Source organism: Gouania willdenowi, chromosome 17 (assembly GCF_900634775.1).
Source record: "Gouania willdenowi chromosome 17, fGouWil2.1, whole genome shotgun sequence".
In the NCBI taxonomy this organism is placed as follows: Eukaryota; Metazoa; Chordata; class Actinopteri; order Blenniiformes; family Gobiesocidae; genus Gouania; species Gouania willdenowi.
In genome coordinates this window covers 31,354,784-31,379,797 of record NC_041060.1, presented here as the reverse complement: position 1 = coordinate 31,379,797, position 25,014 = coordinate 31,354,784, and the positions used below count along the sequence as shown (strand labels likewise).

At 37.6% G+C, this 25,014-nt stretch overlaps 1 protein-coding gene across 1 annotated transcript in view; it reads left to right on the top strand.

Moving 5' to 3' along the window:
* The first annotated feature begins 5,954 nt into the window (after positions 1–5,954).
* LOC114479621 (solute carrier family 22 member 23-like) overlaps positions 5,955–25,014 on the top strand; it is a 98,417-nt gene continuing 79,357 nt past the window's right edge. Inside the window, exon 1 of the mRNA XM_028473384.1 lies at positions 5,955–6,702. Within this exon, the coding sequence (XP_028329185.1) occupies positions 6,262–6,702 (441 nt within the window). The 5' untranslated portion in view covers positions 5,955–6,261. The remainder of the gene's footprint in view (positions 6,703–25,014) is intronic.

Genomic DNA, 25,014 nt, shown 5'->3' with positions numbered 1-25,014 from the left:
GTAACTCATGCAGTGCCAAAAGCCATAGATCAGATCCAAGGTGCAGGCTTGGAGATGGTCCTGCACAGGGGTCAACCCTAACCCTAAACTGATCTACATCATAGATACTGTATATAATCTGAACAGCTACCAATTAGAAAAGCACTTTTTCAAAACTACATTTTCACGGTTTCACTTTAATTTGAGGTTATGATAATAAAAAAGACTAGCAGTAACTTAAAAAGGACGGAAAAGTTGAGGTTTCAACATGAAACACTTTATTTCTCCTAATTTTTGCAATAGTTTCATTTTCATTACATTTAATAGAAAATCCACCTTGCTTTTTAAAAAATATATATCTTATATACAGTGTTGGCTAAGTTACTCTAAACTTGTAATATATTTATATCACTAGTTACTGGGATAAAAATGTAATATATTTGTATTACAATACTACTGTTTTTTTTTAAATGTAACTACTTTACGTTACTTTTGGTCCAGAACACTTATTATATCACACTGATAGTGTTTGAATAACCTCGCTCTAAGTTTTGTTTCAAATACTTCTGCTGTTTCAGGAGCACAAAGCTCTTTTTTGTTCCCCATAAGTTATATTTAACTATAATAATCATCTTTTTTTCCTCAAATAATTGCAAACAGTGAGAAAACAAAGCAAATATGCAACTTGAGTTACTTTAATTGTAACTAGTAGTAATATACAACACTACTGAGTTACTTCAAAAAGTAATATATATCTGTAATACATTACAAAAATAACTAGTTACTCCCAACACTGCTTATATATCATACTATACAGTATATAACATACCACTGACCAGACACCAGATCTGTATTTACTGCTGATAGTAGTACTAAATCTCTCATACGTATTCATCTTTGTGAGTTTGAAACTATTGGAAAGTAAATCAGACTTTAGATGGAGCTCATTGGTGACTAGAGGGCCCCTCACATGGTCCATGCGGGCTCCCTGGGGCCCACAGGCACCGTGTTGGTGACCCTGGTCCAGCACATAGTGACAGCTTCCAGAATGAAAAACTGCTGGACATAGTCATTACAGCTGACAGCAACATCTAGTATCGAGGGGTATACTGACACAAAAAAGGCTTAGAGGTCCACACAAAACATATTAAAATTAATATTTAAATAGATTAGGAAGCCTAACAACCCTGGTGAAAAATAAATGTTTTAAGTGTACTTAAATTTAGCATACTTTTGTGTACTTGAAGCCACACTAATCATCATTATACTTCAAGCGTGTCAATGATTAGTTAACTTAAACCATGCTATTTAGGAACAACTCATTTTGCACTGAATTGAATTGCTAAAGTGTATTTAGTATGCGTTAAGTATATGACTTAAAAATATTAAGGGTTGAAATGCATGTTTACAGTAATACTGTTAAACACTTTTCAAATACATTTCTTAAGGTACTAGATAACTTCTTAATTAGACTACAATGTAACTTAAAATACGTTCAAACCTAATATCAGAGTATTAATATTAAAATGTGTACTTCTGTAATATGCTCTCAGTGTATGATCAAATGACAGTTTTAAGCATCAATTTTAATGTATGTAAAAATATATATGTGTAAAACTAATTTCAAATAAGTACACTTTAAAATGTACACATAATGTGTATTTTAGTAAAATACATATTTTTTAAAAGTGTAATAAAGTACAATTGTTTTGAACTCTGTTAAAAGTGTTTCCGTGAAAGTGTGACGTTAGTATACTTTTTATATATTTACATAAAAGCACAATTTGTGTAAGTGCATTTTCAATATACTAGTACAAATGTCAACATACTTAAAATACAATAAAGTAGTGTTTTTTTTTCTGTTAAGCCACACCTTAGGTCAGGTATAGTGACACTATCAGTCTGTGTGGGAGTGTCAGTGTGTGTTTATACAGTGTAGGGTAAATTACTCTAAACTTGTAATATATTTATATTACTAGTTACTGGGATAAAAATGTAATGTATTTGTATTACAATACTACTGTTTTTTTAAAATGTAACTGAGTTACACTAGTTTACGCTACTTTTGGTCCAGAACACTAATTATATCACACTGATAGTGTTTGAACAACATCGCTCTAAGTTTGGTTTCAAATACTTCTGCTGGAGGAGGGAATTCAAGTAGTGGAGAAAGAACAACTGGAGCAGATGTGTTGGTCCCCATGGCGATAGGAGCACTCGAGGCAATGACCCCCAAACTGGTAGAGTGGCCCCAACAGATTCCTTACATAATCATTTGATGAACTGCTTCTTCTTGCTGTTTTGTAAAATATGATCTACAGTAGACATCACTGCCTTTTTTGGAATGACTTACTACAAACCACTGAAAACGTTGGTCCTCAAACACCTGTAAAACCTTCCAGCATCGTTATCAGATCTGAAGGCATCTTTGTAATGTGATAATTAGCTCTAAACAGGATAAGTGGGTAGAGAAGACAGTACATTTACCCTGGAATGATTGTCCATTTTAGAATCTACCCTGGAAATAAACTGATCAACAGTTAGATTATTCACTTTTTTCCTTGGGCCTCAAAGTCTTAATCTTAACCTATATGTAACATGTCTGTGGTGTACGTGTAATGTGTAATGTCCTGTGATGTATGTATTATTTGTATTGTGTCTTGTTGAATGTCTACTGTACTAACCTGCCTTAGGACAATGGATGAAAATTAGCCGTTGTGCTAACTCTGGCATATTTACGTTGTTGCTCTATGCTGACATGTTGATGAATATGCATTGTCCTAATTCAAATAAATAAATAAAAAAAATGAAAAAATAAATGTTGTTAGTAGCATCAGTAGTGCCACCATGTATGTACCCTAAGAGGTAAACATCCAAGGAATCACTAGTCGATAAAAGATAACCTGATTAATGCTGTCCAAATTACTGATAGAAAATGCTTATAATTTTCCCCATCTAAAGAATGATGGGAAACTTTCTTTATTTGTGTATTTATTTATTTTTAGACTTTTAAAGGTTAAATATTTAAGGTGGGATGGTATATGGCGTGACAAGATATTGTGTAATTAAAAGGGGGAGGGCCTTATAATTCCACTTGATCTATTACACACCATGGAAGATTTCTGTTAAACTTTGGAGGGGATCCGGATCAATATACTGATTCTGGATCAGTAAAAAAAAAAAATCCTTATTTCTCATCTTTGGTAAAATTTCAAAAATGATTTGATTGATCTTTATGAATTTTGACTCAGTTTGGCCAGGTTAGTTCCTCAATTACCCCCAGTGAATATCTAGAAAAGAGAATATTTGGCACTTAAAGGAGCTTTGAGCTCTCTCAGTGCTCTTGTTTTTATTTTTAATATTCCTATTGAGTTGAAAGGTCATACCCAGTGTCAATATGGAAGTACAGTATGTCCAGTTTTTTTTTACTTTTTACAAATATTGGAAACCATGTGTATCTGTACAAAAATGATGAGCCAACATAATCCATTTCTTTTTCTGTTTGTATTGATTGCACAGGAAGTTGCACCACTAATCAGGAAGTAGCAGCTCCAGGAAAAGGTTGATATGTAGTAAATTAATTCTTCACCCAGTTGTTTCAGTATCTTTTTTAAAGGGGTTGTAGTGCAGTTTATATTTTTCATTTTAAGATACACTTTAAACTGGAAGGAGTAAAGTTTTGCAGAAAAGGGGGTGTGTTTATCTGGAACCAATCTTGATATATTAAAGATGACAGAGGTGATAAGTAATGAAGTACAAATACTTTGTTACAGTAATTAAGTAATCTTGTCTGGTTTCTGTACTTTACTTGAGTATTTATTTTTAAACAAATATCTGTAATTTCTGCTCCGTACATTTTAAAAATGAGCTCGTTACTTTTAGGACCTTCGAAGATGACGCCACAATGTAAAAACAACGCAAACATTTTCAAGTTTTAGAAAATGTTAAATTCAAAGTTGCTCTGGGTTTTATTAAGCATTTGTACTTGTTTTTCTTGACACATTTTATTTAGAAAGTGTCTATTTGTACGGTTGCCGAAGTACACATACGTAGCGTCTTGGGTTTAGGGGTAAGGTTAGGGTTAAGGTTTAAGGTTAGGGTCAGGGTTAGGTTATAACCCAATATCGCAGCAATTTTTTGGACTTGGGTTAGGTTTACGATTAGGTTTAGTCTTAGTCATGTGACCTAAACTGGCCAATGAGGGGCGCTGCGTAAGGATAGAATGCCGGTATATTGGTATGGCAACCGTATGGATAGCCACTATTTGTACGGTTGGCGTACGGACAACCCCCGGTGCTATTGGTACGGTTACCAAAGTACATGTATGTAGCGTCTTAGAGTTAGGGTTAGGATTAGGTTTAGGGTTAGGTTATAATCCATTATCCAGAGCCGGATTAAATAAATGGACCACACTGTATTTTTTGGGCCCCCCTCCATTGATGCTATTTATGAGATTAAATCTGAAACTTACCAAAGTTACTAGTAAGAAGTGAATTCACATTTTATACAACATAGTCTTTGGTTACAAGTTGGTTCTTTGTGTGGCAAAATAAGTCACGTTGCATATTAAACAGACAATTTAAAACTATATATATTTATTTAGATGTTATTACCCGGCTCTATTAAATGCTATTAAAATATCCTTAACTAATCCATTGTAAGTGTCATTGTTAAGGCAGTAGTAGCAGTAAATCAACAATAGGTATCAGCAGTGCTATGTAAACAGAGCAAATTAGATACACATTTTAATTAAATGTGTTGATTAAATTGAATAGTTAAATAAGTTGTCAAATATACAAATATACTTGATTTATTTATTTCTTTAAATGTAGTTTTACAACAAAAACAATAATTGATCAAAGTCAATGGAGAAAAATGCCACGAAGACCCTTTTATTTATCATTAGCAGCTCAATATCAATATTTTGTCATTTTTGACTTTTTTCTTCATTAAGGCTTCATAAATGTGAGATTGCATTCTGTAGTATTTTTTTTAAACCACATTAAGGACGCTGTCCCTTTAAGAAAGTCAGCTGAGCTGCGCAGTGGAGCAGCGAGTTAAAGTAGTTACAACAGAGAAACACATGGCTGATTGCTCAAACCACGCCCAGTGCTTCCAACACTTTCTACAGAACTGAAGGAGTTTTCTAGAGAACAGACACACACAAAGGAAGCAATGTGACGTAACATAACGTGAAGATAAAAAACAACGTCACTATTTTTAGTCAATTAATAAATATTGTTATATTAACACTGAAATTAATCATAGATAGGATGTTTGTATATTTTAATTCATGTTTTTTTTTTTTTTTTGTCCCTGTGTCTGCCCACCCCCCTGCACGTGCCTAGTTTGCTTTTGCGTTAATCCGGCCTTTGCCAATATCGCAAAAATTTTAAGGGTAAGATTTAGTCTTAGTCACGTGACTTAAACTGGCCAATGACTGACCTATCACGTGACTGAAACTGGCCACATAGGGGTGCTACGTACGGATAGAATTTGGGTATATTGATACGGCAACCGTACGGATAGCCACTGCCTTGTATTTATTATGAGTGCTAAATTATCCAGGAGTTCAAAGGTAACACATTTAACTGTTTGCATGTACAAGTTCTTAAAAAAATAAAGTATATGGAATTTGCTGTTTTAAAAACTCTGTCTTTTTAAGGGACATTTAAGTGTCAGGTAAAACAATTGTTTTATTATTATTATTATTTATTGATTTTAAACTTAAGTACATTTAGTAATTTTTTTTTTTAACTTACTCAAGTAAGAGATCAACTTCAATACTTTTACTTTTTCATTCAAGTATCTATACTTTTAATAGTACTTTTTCCACCTCTGGCAACCAATGTTTATATATTATATATATATTAATATTAAAGATGATATTGATTTCCTCTTCAGGGTGGTTTCCTGCGGTGACAGGTGGCCATGTTAGGGTGGGTAGGGCCTGAAACTTTCTGCCTGCGCAGGTGTGTTACCTGTGGCTCCGACAGGAAGCCGCTGCCCACCGCCCGTCAGCGGCTGCAGACGTGCTCGTCGGGTGGGAGTCCTGACCGTCTCCCAGCTGGTGTGGTGTCCCACAGACAGACAGACACAGACAGAGAGGGGAGTGCGTTCTGACGGAGAGGAGTGGAGCCTTATTTCCATTGGGCTGAGTGAGTGAGTGAGTGAGTGAGTGAGTCCGCGCGGCGTCCACCGGGAGCTGAAGCTACTGACGCATTGTGGACCGACAGGGGGGAGCGCCGCAAACATCACAGGCATCTATCGCTGAAAGCCACGATGGCCGTGGTGCAGCTGGACACGGGGGACCATCAACCGGAGAACGGCTTCGTATCTCTAGAAACCCCTTCCCCCGGGCTGCTGACGCGCATCGACGGCTCGGTTCTACCGTTTCTCGGAGGTTTTGGGAAGTACCAGAAACAGCTGATCGTGCTGACATGGATCCCGGCGTTATTCATTGGATTTAGCCATTACTCAGACAATTTTCTCCTGGCCCAGCCGAACACTACATGCATCCACCCTGCGGTGAACCTGAGTCTGAACCAGAGCTCGGCTCCGTCGTCGCTGCTGGAGCGTCCGCGGAACGGCAGCGGTGTGCGGCCGGCGGCTCTTCATGCCAATGGAAGTTCCAGCAGCCTCAATGACACCACCATGCAGTGTCGGTGCAGAGAGTGGACGTTTGAGCTGCACACTGGGCTGGTGCAAAACGTGGTCACCAAGGTGAGAGGTCCATTCATTCCTATTTAAATTCACATCCTGTGCAGAATAAGTTAGCCACTAAAATCCTGTCAGATTTCCCACACACTACTTGAATTAAGGTGTCACTCACTGTAGTTGAGGGGGGGGGGGACCTTTAACCTACTTCATTTGGGCTAATTATACCATTGGCATGTTTCTAACAATGACAATGTCTACAATAATAGATATAATCTAAACAGATCCTGCAGAATCTGCTCAGTCACAAGTGGAAGTAAACTGTCATTTTGCACAAAAATCTACGTTTTTTCGTTTTCTTTAATTTAAACTTGGTGCTAAGTCATGTTTAGGCCTTGATCAAATGCTATGAAGTAGGGCTGGGCAAAATGGACCAAAACTCATATCTTGATTTTTTTTTTTTTTTTTTTTTTCTTCTCAAAACGGTGATATACGATATAAATTTCAATATTTTTAACTCAATAAAGTCTTAACAGAAATACAATTCTGGGTTACACTTGCTGATGAAAAATGCCACACAGACACATTTATTAACAAACAGCTGCACAATATGTGCCACTTTAGGCATTTTCTCCTCGAAGGGACAGCACGTGTGAGTGAGTTCTGTTGTGTGGCTCATTTAGGTGAAGGTCTGGGTTAGGACGCACTCAGAAATCCATTTAACTGAGCTTTTCACGCTGTTCTGAGAAGTAGAGAAAGCAGCGACTCCTAAAACAACTATTTTAATACAAAATAAGCGATAAAATATATATCTCAGAAATATGAAAAAAAATGTGAACTTGAAATGAAGGACACTGTTTGACTGTACTCTAAAAATAATAATAAATACTTGTATGATGTTATTCGTACTGTGATTGTATAAATAAAAACTAGTAAAAAATAAGGCTGAACGACTAATTGCATGTACGATATTATCGCAAACTTATTAAATGGGATTTTCTAATCACAAAGGCTTCAATTTTTTTTAAAGTAATAATTTATTTTAAATTTGTTGGGAGTTTGATTTACCAAAAAAAAAAAAAAAGTCCAATTGGTTAAAGCAGATATTTGTTCTCCTTACTTTTCCTGCACTTTAGTATGTTACTGACTGGATATTAGTACGCTTTATCATTATTTTCTCAAGCTGTTTATGTTGATTTATTATTTATCGACTGTCCTGTTAAGTTCAGAGAGTTTAAGATGTGCATTTCACATGTTTCATGAAACGTGAAGTTAGTTAGATATGTTGAAGAAGTAAATCCGCAGATTTGTTTGCTTTATTGTTGTAATATGTGCTTTAAAATTTACATTTTATATTTATTTAAAGTTTTAATAAATCTGAAATGGTTTATTATGAAATAGATTGATTTATTGATTGTGGTCATTGAAAAACAAAAAGAAGCCCTTGAAAAAAATAATGGCATATTAAATCGCAATATTGAGGAAAAATATTGCAATGAGATTATTTTCCAAAATCGTTCAGCCCTAGTAAAAAAAAAACATACATCTCAATATAGGCGATATTGTAATTTTCTATATCGCTAAAATAGAAAACTTGATATATCTTGAATCTCTATATATTACCCAGCTCTACTATGAAGGACCAAATTAGCCCACAGGTCATACGTTGGACACATGCTTCACCCAAAGACGAAGAGCACTCCAAACTAAGTGGCAGGATTTCCCCCTCATGTATCAGTCTACCACATTAAGTGTGTGACCCTTAGACAGAGACGTCCCCATTGGCTCACTGGGCAGCGCTGCCAGGGCTGGAGGAATCCACCGGTTGTTGTAAAACACGTAATAGACATGGAGCCTTTTGATATGGAGCAAAGGTCATTAGTGCCCTCTAGAATAATAGTGCAACCCTCTCCCTGGCCAAACATCACCTGTGCCTTAAACAAACACCATGGATTCTTGTGGCTTTGATAGTGGACACTGTTTGTCTGGGTGTTGGTGTGTGATTCTCTGCACTGCTATCTTTTATTGTCTAATCATACGCTATACCAGCACAGACTAGACTGAAGAGATGGTATGTACTATATTTGCTCAGTCACAATGAAGATGTGGATGCATTGTCGTGTGCCTTTTGATTCAGCAAATCAACTCATGTTTATCCAGAAGACAAATGTTCCATTGTGAAACTCAGGATGGGATTCAGAGTGATGCATGTGAAACTATGACTGAGATCTTATTTTAGTGCTCATTGCAGAATTTGGCACGTGTGCTGTAATGAAAAGGTGTGTGTGGTGGAGTTTGATACCATATCTCAAAAGGGCCTTATTTGGGGGGATACCCCTCCCCATGGTTGAACAAAACACAACTGTGCTTTTTTTTTTTTTAAAGTGGGATATACTGTATAAGAAGTAAGAAAATGATTCTTGTGGTCGCTGGAATTGGTGGCAGGGAAGTTTTTGAGCACATAATAATGATATAGCCTACCCCGTGGAAGATTTTAGCGATTAATCGCAAATGCATAATTATCAAATACATTTACTTCCAAAAATTTGTTTGTCACATTTGGTATCAAAATGTCAACAATAGGGATACACCGAAATGGAAATTTGAGGCCAAAGCCGAATAAAATATAATCGCTTGGCCGAATATCAAATGTGGTTAAGTTTTTCACTATTTTTTTAAATAGTGCATAAATAGCCTAGATTAAATTTTTAGACATTTTTTAAATATTCCATTAGCCTTTGCTTTTCATAAAAAGCACAACAAAGTTTTTCATTTATATTAGTCCTTCAAATAAAACAAAACATGCATTCCAAAAAAAAAGCTAAAGTGCATTAAAGAGGAGGTATGATGAAAGAAATCATTTTATAATGGTTATAATGGTACAGTGATATACATCCTTTAGCCTCATTCAGAGGGACAAAGTTAAAAAAGTTATGTTTCCTCCCTCCCTTGTTATTCCACATTTTGTAAAAAGTCAGCTTTAAACGGCACAGTTGGATTTTGCCCACGGTGGTAGGTGACGTCACCTAACACGCCTCCTAGAATGTGAGCTCCTCCCTCTCCAACTATCTAACAGCTAAAACAACACTGCTGTTTAATATAGAATATATATTATACTTTATTGCCATATATGTAAATGCAAACTGCACTACTTTTTCTGCTGCCGATTGTGTTGGGAGTCACTGCTTGGAGCCACGGACCCATTGTTTACACACATCAGCTGTTAGCACTCCGTGCTAATGCTACACCAGCCTATGCAATGATACCTGATGTAGTGTAAGGAGGAAACAATGGTAATACTTACGGATTCATGGCTGACAGCGCTAACAACGGACTCGGTTGTGGAGTTGGACAGTTTACGCAGTGACGGATGACGGAGAGAGTCTAAATGTGTTTGTGTGCGTAAAGGAGGAGCTGCGCGAACACACTTTTTCTATCTGCACGTTGTTTGATTGCGTCACACGCTTTAGCCTTGCTTTTAACTCACAAAACCGAAGGCCGAATGTTGCTCTTTTTGCAATATTCGGTGGCCGAATATTCGGTGCATCCCTAGTCAACAATGATGAGACACAACTTCAACAAATCAATTTGTGTCGCCTCTAAATCTATTTTGGCCATCAGATGACAAAAAGTGACAAGATTGTCCATAACATTGTTAATATACACAGCAGAGTATTATTTGAGGTCTTAAAATAATTCCAGTCCTTTCCCCAAGCTCATAAAATAATACTTTTGGCAAGAAGAAATATGAATATAGTCCCTAACTAACATTTCTCCCTAATTTTCCGTCAAAATTGAAAACGCGAAAATTAACTGAAATTTGGAATGGAGTGGGATGATTTTAAGACTTTAAACAATATTCTGCTGTGTATTTTGACGATGTTATGGGCAATCTCGTGCAACATTAATTTCAAAATCAAAATGTTTTTGACTCTTGTCACTTTTTGTCATCTGATGACCAAAATAGATTAAGAAGCGACTGAAATTGTTTTATTGAATGTGTCATCATTGTCGTCATTTTGGTTCCAAATATGACATAAAATATATTTATTTGATAATTACGGGTTTTTGGTAAATCGTCGGGTATACTGTATCACTAAAATGTGCTCAAAAACACACCTGCCACCAATTCCGGCAACCACAAGAATAATTTTCTTATTTCCTGCACACTGTGTAACTTTTGGCCACTAGGGGCGCTAGACCGGTAACTTTCACATTAAGCGCCCCTAGTGGCCACAAGCGCCGCAGCACTGTCGCAAAAATCAACAGTCAGTCTGTCGGGCCAGCCTCCTTGTCTTTATGCAGACAGTAGTTGACTTGTAACTTCGGAATAAAAATTGTCTCTAAGGGCTGGGCTTGCTCTGCGGCTACAGTCTATGGGCTGGAGGAGCAGCCGCGACCGCTGCACTCTTCTCTCCGCCGCCGCAAACGCGGTGCGTGCGGGGTTGCCCGTCGTGCCGACGATCGGCAAAGGGGGCCGACGACTGCGGCGAGGCCTGGGAGTAGGGGGTAGCACCACCGATTCGGCGAGGAAGGCCGAGCGCCGAGACTCCAGCTGCGGGGAGAGGGGGGTGGCGGCCCATACGGCCCATAGACTGTAGCTGCGGCGCTAGCCCAGCCCTGAGAGCCAATCTGTATCCCAAAGTTACGGATCTGACTTTTTGACTTCCCTTACTAAAAAATCCGCATTTAACTGAACTATCGTGGCGATTAGTGCACCATTAACCTAACACGAAACTACCATATTGTGCTCTTTTGGCTGTAAACAGAGGCTATCCAAGCCTGTGGTCACGTTACTGCCGTAAAGTGAAACTTCTCCAGGTATTTTCCAGGTCACATGACCTGGCTAAAGACGGTCCGTCTGTCCAAACTTCCATAGTCGGTATTTCAAGAGGGAAGCCCCGCTCTGAGCATTGATACTGTCAAGTGCTGTAAGTGCTGGAATCATTTAGAATAACTCATATGGGTCAACTCTTTAGATCAAAAAGTCTACGCTGTGCCTTTAAAAAAAAAAAAAAAAAAAAAAAAAATGCAGTTTTGTTCTACCATGAGGAGGGGTATCCATTTTTTCTGGTGCTGATCACAGACCTATAAAGCCTTTTAGCACACTAATGCCAACAGTCCACCTGCTTATCACTGATAATGTGTTATCCATATTTAACAATTAACTGCAGTGGCATTTTATTTCAGCTGGAAGCACAGGGAAATTGCAATTGTTGGTGTAATTTATTGTCCACAGGGTAATTTGAGGGCGAGGATGCTGTGAGAAAAAAATGATCAGTCAGTGACTCGGTGTGACCTTATCAGGAATAATCCAAATATGATGGTGGTCTCCACTGTGACCACCAGGGACTTTAAAGCATCCCTGATTCCTCTGTCATGCCGGCATTGTAGCTTGTGGATATCAACACAGTGAGAATGTCATGTTGATACTAACCACCACTGCAGATCAGTGGCAGGTCTGTTGCTGACTTGTCCTTCCTGACCTCTGTCTACCTGCTGACAAGGTTATTAAAAAGAGCAACTGAAACAATTGCCTCCCACAACCTCTGGACCAGGGGTCATCAACTTTTCTGAAACGGTGAGCTACTTCATAGGTACTGCATAGTCCCAAGGGCTACCAGTTTCAAAAGCACTTCTTAATAACACATTTTTGTGGTTTTACTGTACTAGAGAGTAAGATCATTTAAACAGGTAGGAAATTATTCCAGTTCTTTTCGTCTTCTTTTTTAATAATATTTTAAGGTTTGATTTTCTCAGGCTGTTTTTCACATCAAAGCGATCAGCCGCAGATGCCTCTGAGGAAGGCTGTTGACAGTCGAAACATGTCAAGACATCAAAGTAAATTTCCTGAAAAACAGTTGTCTGAATAAATGAAACCATAACATATTAAGAATAGGAAATGCTGAGGTTTCAACTTGAAACACTTTATTTCTCCTGATTTATACAATTGTTTCATTTTCAATAAATTTGATTGAAAATCCACCCAATGTGTTTTTTAAAATTATATCTTATATATATCATATTTTATATAACATAGTACTGAGTCTGACCATGCAACAGATCTGCAACATTTAAAAACAATTGTCACAATGTTTCAGTGAAAATAAACATTTAAAGATGGTTAATTTAATACTAAAACTTTATCAGCAGTATTTAACTTTACTAAGTACTAAATACAGTACATCTCTCATATGTATTTATCTTTGTGAGTTTGAATCCTGGAAATTAAATCAGATTTCAGATGGAGCTCATTGCTGAGGGCCCCTCACATGGTTCCCCACGTTGGTGACCCCTGCTCTAGATTCAGCTACGTTATGTCCCTTTGTGTCTTTTGACAACTTGTCCTTAAGTTCAGTCTTCCAGGTTCCTCCTTTTCTACTACAATGCTTAACCAGGATGTGACGTGACCACAGTCTAGCAGCAGGATATGATGACCTGGCATTTTTTTTCTTGTGTTTGGCTGACATAGATATAACTGCACATGACTAGGATTGGCTGTCAGAGACACTTGATCCCATAACGGCAGCACAGAATGCCACCACGACCAAATGTTGCAGTCATCCTGTCAAATTTCACGACTCATTGACTCATTCCAGGCACATGATCTACTACTGATCCACGTCACATGAGGTCAACGTTTTAGAGCCTCACTAATGTGTTTCACACATGGTTGATGCCAGTAGTTCATTAAGCACAATTAAAATGTCTCAGTTCAGGCAGATGGAGAAAAAGAGCACGATGGAGAAAGTGGAGTTTGAGGTGATGGTGAAGGATTGTAATTTGAAGACTTGGCCTGGTTTAGTCTACGGTCTCCTCTGGGTCTCTCCTAATTGAGCTGAGCTTTGTAGAAGGTTAATATATCATCACTCAGGGAGGGAATAGCAATGCAACATCCAAACAATATAGAAAGTTCACTGTCACAAGACAAAAGTGTATCACAAAAATTGTATTTAATGTGGTCCTCAAAGTTTTAGAAGTTGTTTTTTGTCTACCAAACTCCAAAGAACACTAAATCACATGTGAGTGATTGTGTACAGATATTAAGTATAACCAAGATATGAAAAGTGAAATTCTTTATTGATTTTCCTTTTTATTCAAAAGTCAAAAGAATCCTTAATCAGGTGAGAGGGCGTATTCACACATGCCTGTTTGTTCCAACCCAGAGTTCGTTTTTCTCCACAGATCGATTTGTTTGGACATAAGTGAAGACAGAATTCTTTCTCTGTAGCGATATAAAACAAGCGGTCCCAGATCACCTAGAAAAAGTGATCCCACCTCACTTCCATTCGACATCTGAAGTGGTTGGTTTGAGAGTGAAACCATCACAACTGACTCATCACTGTGGTTCATCCATCAATAAAGAGGCGTAGCGATAAACACGGCTCCAGCTGTCAACCAAAACAAACAAAATGGTGGAAGAAAGAGGTCAGACTCCTAATCTAAATGTGCGTAGGTGAGCTCATCTGGTGCACCATCTATAGTGTGTGTGTGAATACGGGATGTGCAGAAAGTCGGCCATCACAGCTCATCTTTGTCAGTTCGGCGGCCCGTCTTTTCGCATTAGATAGATTAAGTCGTTATTTCATTGTTTAGTCGGGATTCTGGTAGGATAATAATAGAACGCTCAAAAACAAACTATCCACACACTCAATAGAGCTCCGGACGTCCCGTGACTGGTTCTGTTTACACTGCCATGTTGGCAGGGGAAGCAGAAGCTCTAATGAATGACGTCCGCTTTAAGCCTTTAGAATTCACTGCACATTTTAATCGCATTGATATTGAATGATATCACATAAAACTTCATAGGTTAAACATAAATGACCCGTTTATTGCACCTGTAATGAATTCTAGATCTACAATATCCAGACATATAGAACTAGGGATGTCCCGATACAACTTTTTCATTTCTGATATGATCAGATTATTGCAGCCTTGCGTATCGGCAGATACCGATATCAGATACCGATATTGATCCGATATCAGCATGAACCGTACATACTTTTTTTTTCTTTCTTTAAGGGCCCATGTTACGCTATATCTACTTTACTGTGCTTTAAACATCATAAAGGTCTATTAGGGCTTCGTACACATGGCCAAAGTGTTTTTTCATTGATTCCCTCCATCGTTAGTTAGAGGGTGATTTGCTCCTTTCTTACTACAGGGTGAACACAAACACCTCACTCCAATTAGATGATGCATTCCCACTTTGATGACGAATTTGACTCGGCACTGAGCTGGAGAAGCCGCGCCTCCAGGAAGCTCTCTGCCGTGATTGACATGTAAACAGACCGATGAAGATGAGCATTTCAGCGTCCTTCACACAGTGCCATGTACAGTATGTGTTTTCTACAGTCTGTCTGTACCAGTGAACGCCCCGCCCCCACGCTCTGTCTCGTGTTTATAAAGCAGCATGAGCTCAGCTACGGAGTGGGTGGGAGGAGGGCGGGCCAACAATAGTCAGCAACAGTAGGTATGAGAAAAACTGACCATTTATTAGTAATCAATTGGTTACATGAATTTTAACCTTCAACATAATATCTACTGTATTCTACAATTGAATAAAATAAATAAAAAATGAATAATACAAATCGGAGAATCCGGAAATTTGAATCCAATATTTGTTTTCAGGCTAATATTGGGCCGATATCGAATCAGGACACCCCTATGTAGAACTACATCATTGACTTTCCATCGTCCTACTGTGGAGAATCCTGAGTTACATGGCATTTTGTCTTCCGGGATGTTTGACCAATGAAAGAACTGCACTTTTTTACAATGAGCCACAGGAGTGAATAGTGCTAGATTCCTTTCAGGGACACCTATGTTGATTTTATTTTTTTAAACCTAACCAAAAAACATGAATTGTGAGAGCCTCATTGTATGACGAAACTGTGGACTCGAGTTCTGTCACGTAATGTGGAAAGATTCAGTGTCAGCTAAAGACTAATCCAGATTAAAAGAGCTGAGTAAGCAAAGGCAGTGTTTGCTAACTCAGTCTGGATAGAACAGACCAAGAGCAGAGCTGAGTTAAAAAATCATTGTATCAGTTTTATTGAATTTTTCCAAAATTGATTCATAGGTGTTGAAATTGATTATTTTTTCTTTTAACTCCAGTAGTCTCTCACTATAGTCTGGCATTAGGAAAGTCGTCTTCTGCTCCTGGTCAACGCCAGAGTGCGTTCAGTTCAGTGCAAACATGGTAGACAAAGCTCTGCTAAGTGAGACGCCCCAACTCAAGTCAGAAGTTTGGAACAATCTTCATAATATCCAAGTAAATTTTGAAAAATCAATCGATGCTGAGTCGAAATTGAATCATGATTAATCAATTCAAAACCTTATTCATCGAAATTGAATCAATTCAGGAAAATGGCCACGATACCCAGCGCTAACCAAGAGACTAAGTTCTGAGTTCTGGGAATGTAGGTTTTAACCTCTCTGGTTAACTTGAAATGTATGAGTGGGAATAGTTTTAAAATAGAACCATCGTAAAAAGATCAAGGCTATTTGTTAACAGGGTCCTCGTGGTCTTGAAATTCCTGGAAAAGTTATGGAATTTGAAAAATCATTTTTCCAGTCTTGAAAAGTCATGAAATATTTGAACTGTTATGGAATTTTTTGGGAAATACAGCATGTTTTACTTTAATGTTTGAGAAAATGCTGAACATCTTTGGGGATTTATTATATTTTAAAGTGAAAGTGTTGCGTACCAGCAGCGTCATTCAGCGGGAATCACAAGATCTCACAAATTCATGCAAATTCACTCTCTGACCACAATTAATTTAAAGTAGTGTTTGTGTCGCCACCTTAAAAATGACAACTTTTCATCAGACTGCTCCACGCTCGCCATCTCTGCTGCTTCATCAAATCTGTAGCAGTTGTGTGTGACGCGTGCGCTGGCACATGTGTAAAAACACTGGCTGTGATTGGCTACCATGAATCATGACGCCGCCTTAGCCAATCAAAATCGCTCACCTTGTTTTTAACCCACCTCTTCACTACAGCTGCGTATGAAGCCAGGGATGCTTTCAGATAATAGTTTATTCAATCAATGCATGTAACGCACGTTAACGGCATTGTAACGCACGTTAACGCCGTTGTAACGCACGTTTACGCCATTGTTACGGCGTAAAAAGTAATTAGTTGGATTACCTCGTTACTGAAAAAAAAGCTGTTACTTTAAATGCTGTTATTTTAAACACTGTTCAGAACTAAGTCATGGAAATGTGGTAAAATATTTTGGGAATGTTTTGAAAAATCATTGTGAAGAAAGTGTGGGTAGAGAGGTAGTGTGTGAGTTTTACAGACAAATACTGTGTTTTTAAGAGGATTTAAAAACAAAAAAACAACTGAACTTTTGGTTATTTAAAACTCGAGCCTCTGTTGAAGGATGGTCCAAAAAAAAAAAAAGAAGTCCCAAAACGGATCTTTCTGGCACACAATTAACTAAATCTTAAAGGCAGGACAAGGACGTGTGAATATTTTGATTTCAAGTGAAACGTAGGATTTCACAGCAACATATTTAAGACTGAATAAATATAGATTTTTCTCTCCTTTAATTGTCTCAGGCAATAAACTTGGCACCTAGATATAGCAACATGCACACCTTTCTATCACTAAACGTTTGTGTTTCTCAGAATGTATTTTTAAATATTGTGTGAACATGATAAGAAAGATATGTAGATGCTTTACTGGGTGCACCCAGGACCAGTATCTGTGCTGAAAGTTGCACACCCAAAGATGTGAAAATGGATACTGTAGTCAAACACCCACACAGGCCTCTTCTGCTCTGTGTCCCGTCGTACTGTTTACCCAGCTGGTTGGCTTCTTCCACTGACCCTGGATCAGTGCGTGACACTTTGAAATGGCCCTAACTGCTGAAGGGTGACGAGCCCCGTGCAGACGCACAGTCAGAGCATAGTCAGGCTGTCACAGGGAGGTAAGGACGTCTGTGTGACCAGGAGATAACTTTCTGTGTGTGTGCCTGATAAGTGGTTCTGTAACAGGGAGGGGTGAACATTGAGGGGCCATCATGTAAACTGGTTTTGAGGTAGTGATGGAATTCAGTTTGAAGGTTGGAGACGAGAGGATTGTGTATTCAAAAGAAAAATAACTGCCAACTTTTTCTCCTCCTTCGTTGCCGATTGCTGGAAAAGGGCGTACTAAAAAACAGCCAATTAGTCACACCTGTGAGTCCCATGTGATGATGAGGTAAATCTGGATGCTGCAGTAGTACAAAAGCTATTTAAGACTTGGTCACACTGGGATCATGTTCTCCTGTGGCTGATCTCTGTGGCTACAGCTTGTTTCATACGTGTATTGTTGTTCTTCCACCATTCTGTTGCAGAACTATCTTTTCGCTTTCCCACTTTATTCCCTTCTTACATCACCTATGATATCATCACATAACAGGGTTTTAAACTGGTGTCAAAATCCCACTTGGAAGAAGCAGGCAGTCAGATACCCTCAGTGAGGGTCTGTTGCTAGGCAGTAACTATGCAGCAGTCTCCCCACGTGTTTTGCTACATACTCCTCACAAGTGCTTTAAGCTCCCACTTTCTTTTCTTTTCTTTGTCTTTCTTAATATCGCATTGCACAATGTGCCACGTCCAGTGTTCATTCTTCTTTTATCCCCCGACAACCCTCTCCCTCCCCTTCCCCTTTCCTTCACCCTACACCCCCCCCCCGCCCCACCATGTAGTTCACCGAGTGCAGAAATGTGCAGCTGGGGCTGATGAGAGCATCCTCTGAGCCTCACCGCTGTAGACTGAGCATTGGTGGTCAGCCATTTATGAAGTCAAGAGACTCCTGAGGGAGTGATTTAATCTCGGCTGTTTTTGATTTGGTAAGATATTCATACAAGTCAGATGACTGACTAGGTAAAGACTAAAGACACATGTCATTCATTAAATACTCTTAAATGAGTTGAGCAACATCTTGGGAGAATTGCTAATAGGGTTTTAGATTTCAGTTCCACTGTTTCTTAAGTGTATTGTGAGAAAATGTTCCTAATGAGAGAAAGAAGTGGTCCAAAAGGAAAACAAGGAAGTAAAAGCATCTGCTGTCTAACTGGTGCTGTCAGACACTCATTACCTTTGTGTGAAAAAAGGTCACATTTAGTTTAATGTTCAAACTTAATAAAAACAACAATTTTGTTTCCAATCATTAATCTCTTTGTTGCCGTCTTTGTCCACATTTTGTTGCACTTTACGAACATTTTCTGTCTACACGTAACTTTTTTTTTAGGAATAGACCGATATGGATTGTTTAGGGCCGATACCGTATCAGCCTTCGCCGATGATCGATACAAAATTTTTTTGTGCCGATAATTGGACACGATGCTACTTTTGCTTTCTCAATTTACATCATAAAAATTACACAATGATTATATCAAATGGTACAAGTCTCAATTTTTTTAAAAAAAAGAAACATTTATTGAAATTAACAAAGGTGAGGTAGAACGACGAGTAATTTTTTTTTTTTAACAAATATTAATGATGTAGAACAAGAACAAATAAGAAATATTTCTGCTCTCTGTAAATTATGCGGATCGGCGAATGCAGCAGTCCGCATCGGCCGATGCCGATACATGTAAAAACACAAAAATCTGTTTTTCTTTGTATATCAAGTTGCAAATTCCCATTGCTATAGCGCCCAGCTTAAATGCTGTCGCTGCCGTTCTCATTCAGAAAACACCCACAAAACATTCACACACGTGTCAATCGCTGAAGCTATAGGTTAACATGGGAAATACTGTCTTTATGGAACTATATGAATACACTGATGACTTAACACTGAGTCATTTAATGTGATGGTATTCATTTCTTAGAAATATTGTGATATTTTTTGCTCTTGTTTTGATCTAATAGTATTACCTCTGCCAAGGAGGTTGTGTTTTTGCCAAGTCTAACACAAAAAACTTCCAGGAAAATATATGAAAAAATAACAAGGGATTAGATTGTGGGGGCCCCGCGACCCTGTTAAACGGGAAATAAGCGGGTAAGAAAATGGATGGATGGATGGATGGATAGATTGTGGGGATGATCTGGATCAATATCCTGGACAATGCATTATGGGGGATTGCAATGGCGTGGTGGAGGTCTGCGCTCTGTAAGTGCTTTCTAGTTATTTATTTGTTGGGCTTTGACTCCAATGTAAATAACAAACGTCAGTATTTTGGACCCTCTGAATTGATGTAGAATGTTTAATATATCACATCTTGTGCATGAAATCCTTTTTAAAAAACAATATTCAGTGTTTCTTGGTGTTATTCAGTGTTTCGTGATGTTAATGGAAACCATCAAGACTTTCTAGACACACATTTTATTTCCTGACTGTGTTGCCAGGAGGTTCTCGCTCCTGTTTGTTTTAGTAACTGTCTTGTGCGAACACACATTATTGCAGTCTTCAGATCCCAATGTGTTGGAACAGGTAGACTTCAAAATCCTGCTATGCAGCTCCCAAGCAGCAGTTTGCATGATAGGCAGTAGTTTAAAAAAGAAATATTGAAAGGAAAAAAAAGCCTAGAGAAGAACTCCAATGTAGGCCTGGGACGATAAACACTAAAACATTTATCGAACGAAAAATGAACTTGAGAACTTTTTTGGCCTTGATATATTACCAATGTGCATGCATGTTTATTTTCTTATTCTCCCGCCTCCAAACAGACTGGATGATGGCGGTCTAAGCACATGCACGCGCTAGCGGAAAGAACAGAGTTGAACTTTCTTGTCAGTTACCAATTGCTTTAGTCGCGGCCATGAAGCTTCTTAAAATGAGACTAGATCAGCCATTTTATTTAGACTGTTGCTATTGGTCTGGACCCGGACCTCAGACATACCTGACTATAGTTCCAGCACTTCCTGTGCGTCCACATGCACAGTAAGCTGAATGCCGGTAGTTCCGTCGCTGCTGGAACCGTCTCTGTAACTGCCGGACACGTGTCCTACCCCTATCCGTAACTCTAACCCTAACCCAGGAAATACCGTAAAATGTTTCTTTTTTTTTGTATATGCATTTTTAAAGGTGGAATTTGCTGTGTTAAATATATAAAAATAAAAAAAAAAATATGTGGGATTCGAACCCACACCAGCGGCAGGAAGAATTCTTGAGTCTCGCACCCTCGACCACAACACTGGTACATTACACGTATGTAGAAAAAGTCTGGCAGTGACGGAACTGTGCATGCACACAGGAAGTGCCGGAACTGTAGTCAGGTTTGTCTGAGGTCCGAATACGGAACTATAGATTTTAGAACATTAACAGGGTTTTGATGTTTTTAGTTGTGATTTTTATACAATTTTGTTCCAAACTACTGAGAGTCAATTTGATTTGTTTTTATTTAGGTTGTATTAATTTATGATAATTAAAGGAGCATAGGGCAGGATTTGTGAAAAAATAAACACGAATTTGAAGTCTTTCAATGATGTTGTGTTCAAAACCAAAAAGAATGAGCCCACGCACACTCACACTCACACGCACACGCACACGCACACGCACGCACACACACACACACACACACACACACACACACACACACACACACACACACACACACACACACACACACCTCTCTATTGCCTTAGACAGGCTGTGTGAGGCTTTATGTACTGCAGTTCATGTTCCTAATTTCCCACGTAGTCCTGCTGACGTGACGTCACATGACGCTGAATGCGCGTCCTCGATGGCTTGGAGACTGAAAGAAAACAAGCGCAGTAGACCAAACTGTTTGGTTTACGCGCAGGCATGCACTGATGTATTGTAGTAAACAGTCACGTGAACGGTGAATAAATAAATGACAGTGTCACAGTATCAGCTAACAGCTGCAGTTACATTAACGGCCGTCGTGTCACTATGGAGTTTAATTTCTTATACATGATACATGACAAAAGGCCCTTTTAATTGCATTATTGATGAAAAAAATTGCAATTACATTTTTTTCCAAAATAGTTCAGCCCTAGTTCCTGCAAATCCTTAAAAAGTCTTAATAGGCAATACAGTCATAAATCTAAAAACAAGGCCTTAATTGTCATTAAAATGTCTGAAATCAATGTTTCAAAAGTCTTGAATTTTAACACATAATTATGATTTTATAATTGTAATTTGTCTCACATTTGGTTTTATAAAAAAACAATGTAATTTACCGTAACATTGCACAGTCTCGACAGTGGAACAAACGTGTTTGCGCGTAATGCTTGTAACAACTTCCAACAACATGTGGAAAATGTAAATTTAACAAAAAATAGCCTCTCCAACAAAGATTTTTCTTAATGGTTTTGTTTTTTATGTTTTCGTTGTTGTTTATAGATTTCTGGCTATTTTTGTAGTCATCCTGTGTGTTTTGAGTGATTTTGATTATTTTAGTCTGTTTTTTTTGTTTATTTTACTGTCATTTTGTGTATTTTTGTGTGTTTACTTTGGGGGCCACCGGTTGCACGTCTGCACTAGACACTGAGAAAAAATGGATCCTAACCCTGTGTAATTGATGTGGTGTTTTTTCCCCCAATTGTGTTTACTGTGAAGTTGGTTTTAAATTTAATTTCAAATGGCCTTAAAAAGTCTTGAAATTAGTTTGACTGGAGCTGTAGGAACCCTGTTTAAAATAATTGTCAGTAATATTGTTTATCGTCAATGCTTTGTTGGGCAATATATCATTTAACCAAATGTGTTATCGACCCAGGCCTACTCCAAGATTCAACTATTATACAGTGATTAATTTACCAACCAATGCTCATCAGTGCTAATACTAAATATGACCACAAAGTGAATTTATCTGGAGATTGGGAAATGTGGTTTCATCTAATCTCAACCACCAACGGGGTTTGTTCTGTCGTCTATGGAACAATATCAGCAGTAAGCGACTGTTTCAGTTCAGTGTGTTGTCTTCTTATCACCGTCTCCACTTTCTGCTCATTCTCTTTCTGCACATCTTCCATCTTCCTGTATTCGTGCTCCTAGTGCAACAGGAATTTGTTTTCGCTCCTCTCATTCTCTCTGCTTACATTGATACTGAAACCATGAATGAGTCAGAGGCATGCCTCGGTCATGTGATGACTGTGTGTAATGCTGGAACGTTCCATTCTGAACGGGTCAGGTTATGAGGTGTTAGATATATGGAAGAAGTGCCCAGAGGATAAATCTATACATATACTGTAAATATACATATATCTGTATATTCTATTGTGTTGTTATTAGGGGTGTGTATTGCCTGTATCTGGTGATACATTTTCTTTTTTTTTTATTATATATATATATATGACTTAAGAAAACAACTAATCTGTAAATGTTTACACCTTCATGAGAACATTATGTATGAAATGTATTTTTTTTGGCATATTTTACATTCAGCTTCAACATTCCATGTGCCAACAACTTAAAATAAAAAATAACATACAATCTGCCTCTGGCTTTTAAACCAACTTAACTGAGATATTTATGCCTAGAACAACAAATAAATGCAAAAAGTTAGTCCTTTATTTTTAGATTTATTTGAAAAAACACAAGCTGGTCAACATGTTCAGGCACTTCTTTGTGCACTTACAATTAGGGCTGAACAATTATGGAAATTAATCTAATTGCAATTTTTTTTTTCCTTAATATTGCGATTGTGATTTAATATGCAACTAATTTTCAAGGGCGTCTTGTCATGTATTTTTCAATGAACACAAGCAATAAATCAATATGTTTTATTATAAACAATTTCAGATTTATTTAAATAAATATGAAATATAAATGTTAAAGCACAGATTACAACAATAAAGCAAACAAATCTGTGGATTTACCTCTTCAACATATCTAACTAACTTCACTTTTCATGAAACATGTAAACAGCCGAGCCGAGAATCGTGTGACGTAATATTGCGATATATCGCCAAATCAATTTTTTTCAACACCCCTAGTTGTTATAGTGTTATTGATCAGCTTCACTTAATACATTTTAGGTGTGTGAAAAAAAATAGGTTTCAAGATATATCACGATTTTTTGGGTGCTTATTTTAAATCAATTTTTTTATTTACAAAAACAACTTTTTAAAAAAAAAAATTAATTCATTAATTACTTAAAAACATTTTTTTTGTAATATTTAATCAATATTTTTGTGTTGTTTGTGCAATATTTCAATGGTTACAATGCTTTTAATGTGTTGCAATGGTTACTTGATTTTATGATGGCAGTGTGTAATGCCTGCAATATTTATGTATATAGGCATTTTATTTTCATATAATCAGAAGTTATTTTTTCTTATTTTTGTGCATTATCAGTAACTCAGGGTGATTTATTCTTAATGTTCTCACTTACAGTTGTTACAATGCTGTCATTATGTTGTCATGGTTACTTTGAGACTTCTACACAGTAGTTTCAGTGAAAAGAAACTTGTTGCACTTTATTTTATGATGGCAGTGTGTAACACTGTGTTTTCTTTTTTTTCAGTGAAAATGTACAAAAACACTAATTTGTCCTGTGAATGAGCAATATCTTCTGATGAACATATACAGCAACTTGATTTTTCATTTCTATGTTTAATTTTGATAGAATATTGCGATATTTCGCGATAATATTGTATCGTGATACGTATCGTATCCTTGCCAATACTCACCCCAAGTACTTTTCGCTTGCTACAGTGAACAATCTGTGCCTTTTTGCATCCTCCAGACCTCCTAAAACCAACCACCAATCCACAATGAGATGATAAGCTGCTATGCCTGATATTGTAACCTTTCATATTTGCTTCCCCATACATTACAAACTGATGCACTGTGTGTTTGATAACCTCTCAGAATTTATTTAGCTTTTTTCAACCATTTGTGCTACAGTGTTTCATTTGCTGTAATGGACCACATGGGTGAACCCTTCTCTACCATGTATTTAGGTTTATGGAGTTTTGCTTTTTTAAGATTTTTTTTTTTATCTTTTATTTGCTCAGTCATGGCTTTTTTATGTGTTTTCTTTGTGTGAATGCATACTGAGTATTGCTGCTAAATGTAATGTTCATGCGATATCTAGCAGGCTTTATTACGTTGGTTGTGTAAACCAGATCTGCCTAACCTGCCTTGTAGTAAACATTGCAGTGCTCACAGCTGGTGTACCACTAATAGTTTTTTATCAGAGCCAGGCAATGATTAGATTTTGTATTGTTATCTTAAATTATTATGTCCAAAATTAATCCTATGTCAAAACAATCAAGCTGCTAATAGAAGCTTTACTGTTTTACTTTGGTCCATTTGTTGACCATTGAGTCGACGAATCAATTTTGCACACAATTCATTTAAGTTGAGCTATTTCCACACATTAGCTTCATGTTGAGTCAGTGTCTCAGAAAGCTTCTCAATGGGTTATATGCACCGTGAAAGAATTTCTGGTTCCTAATCCTACTGTATTAT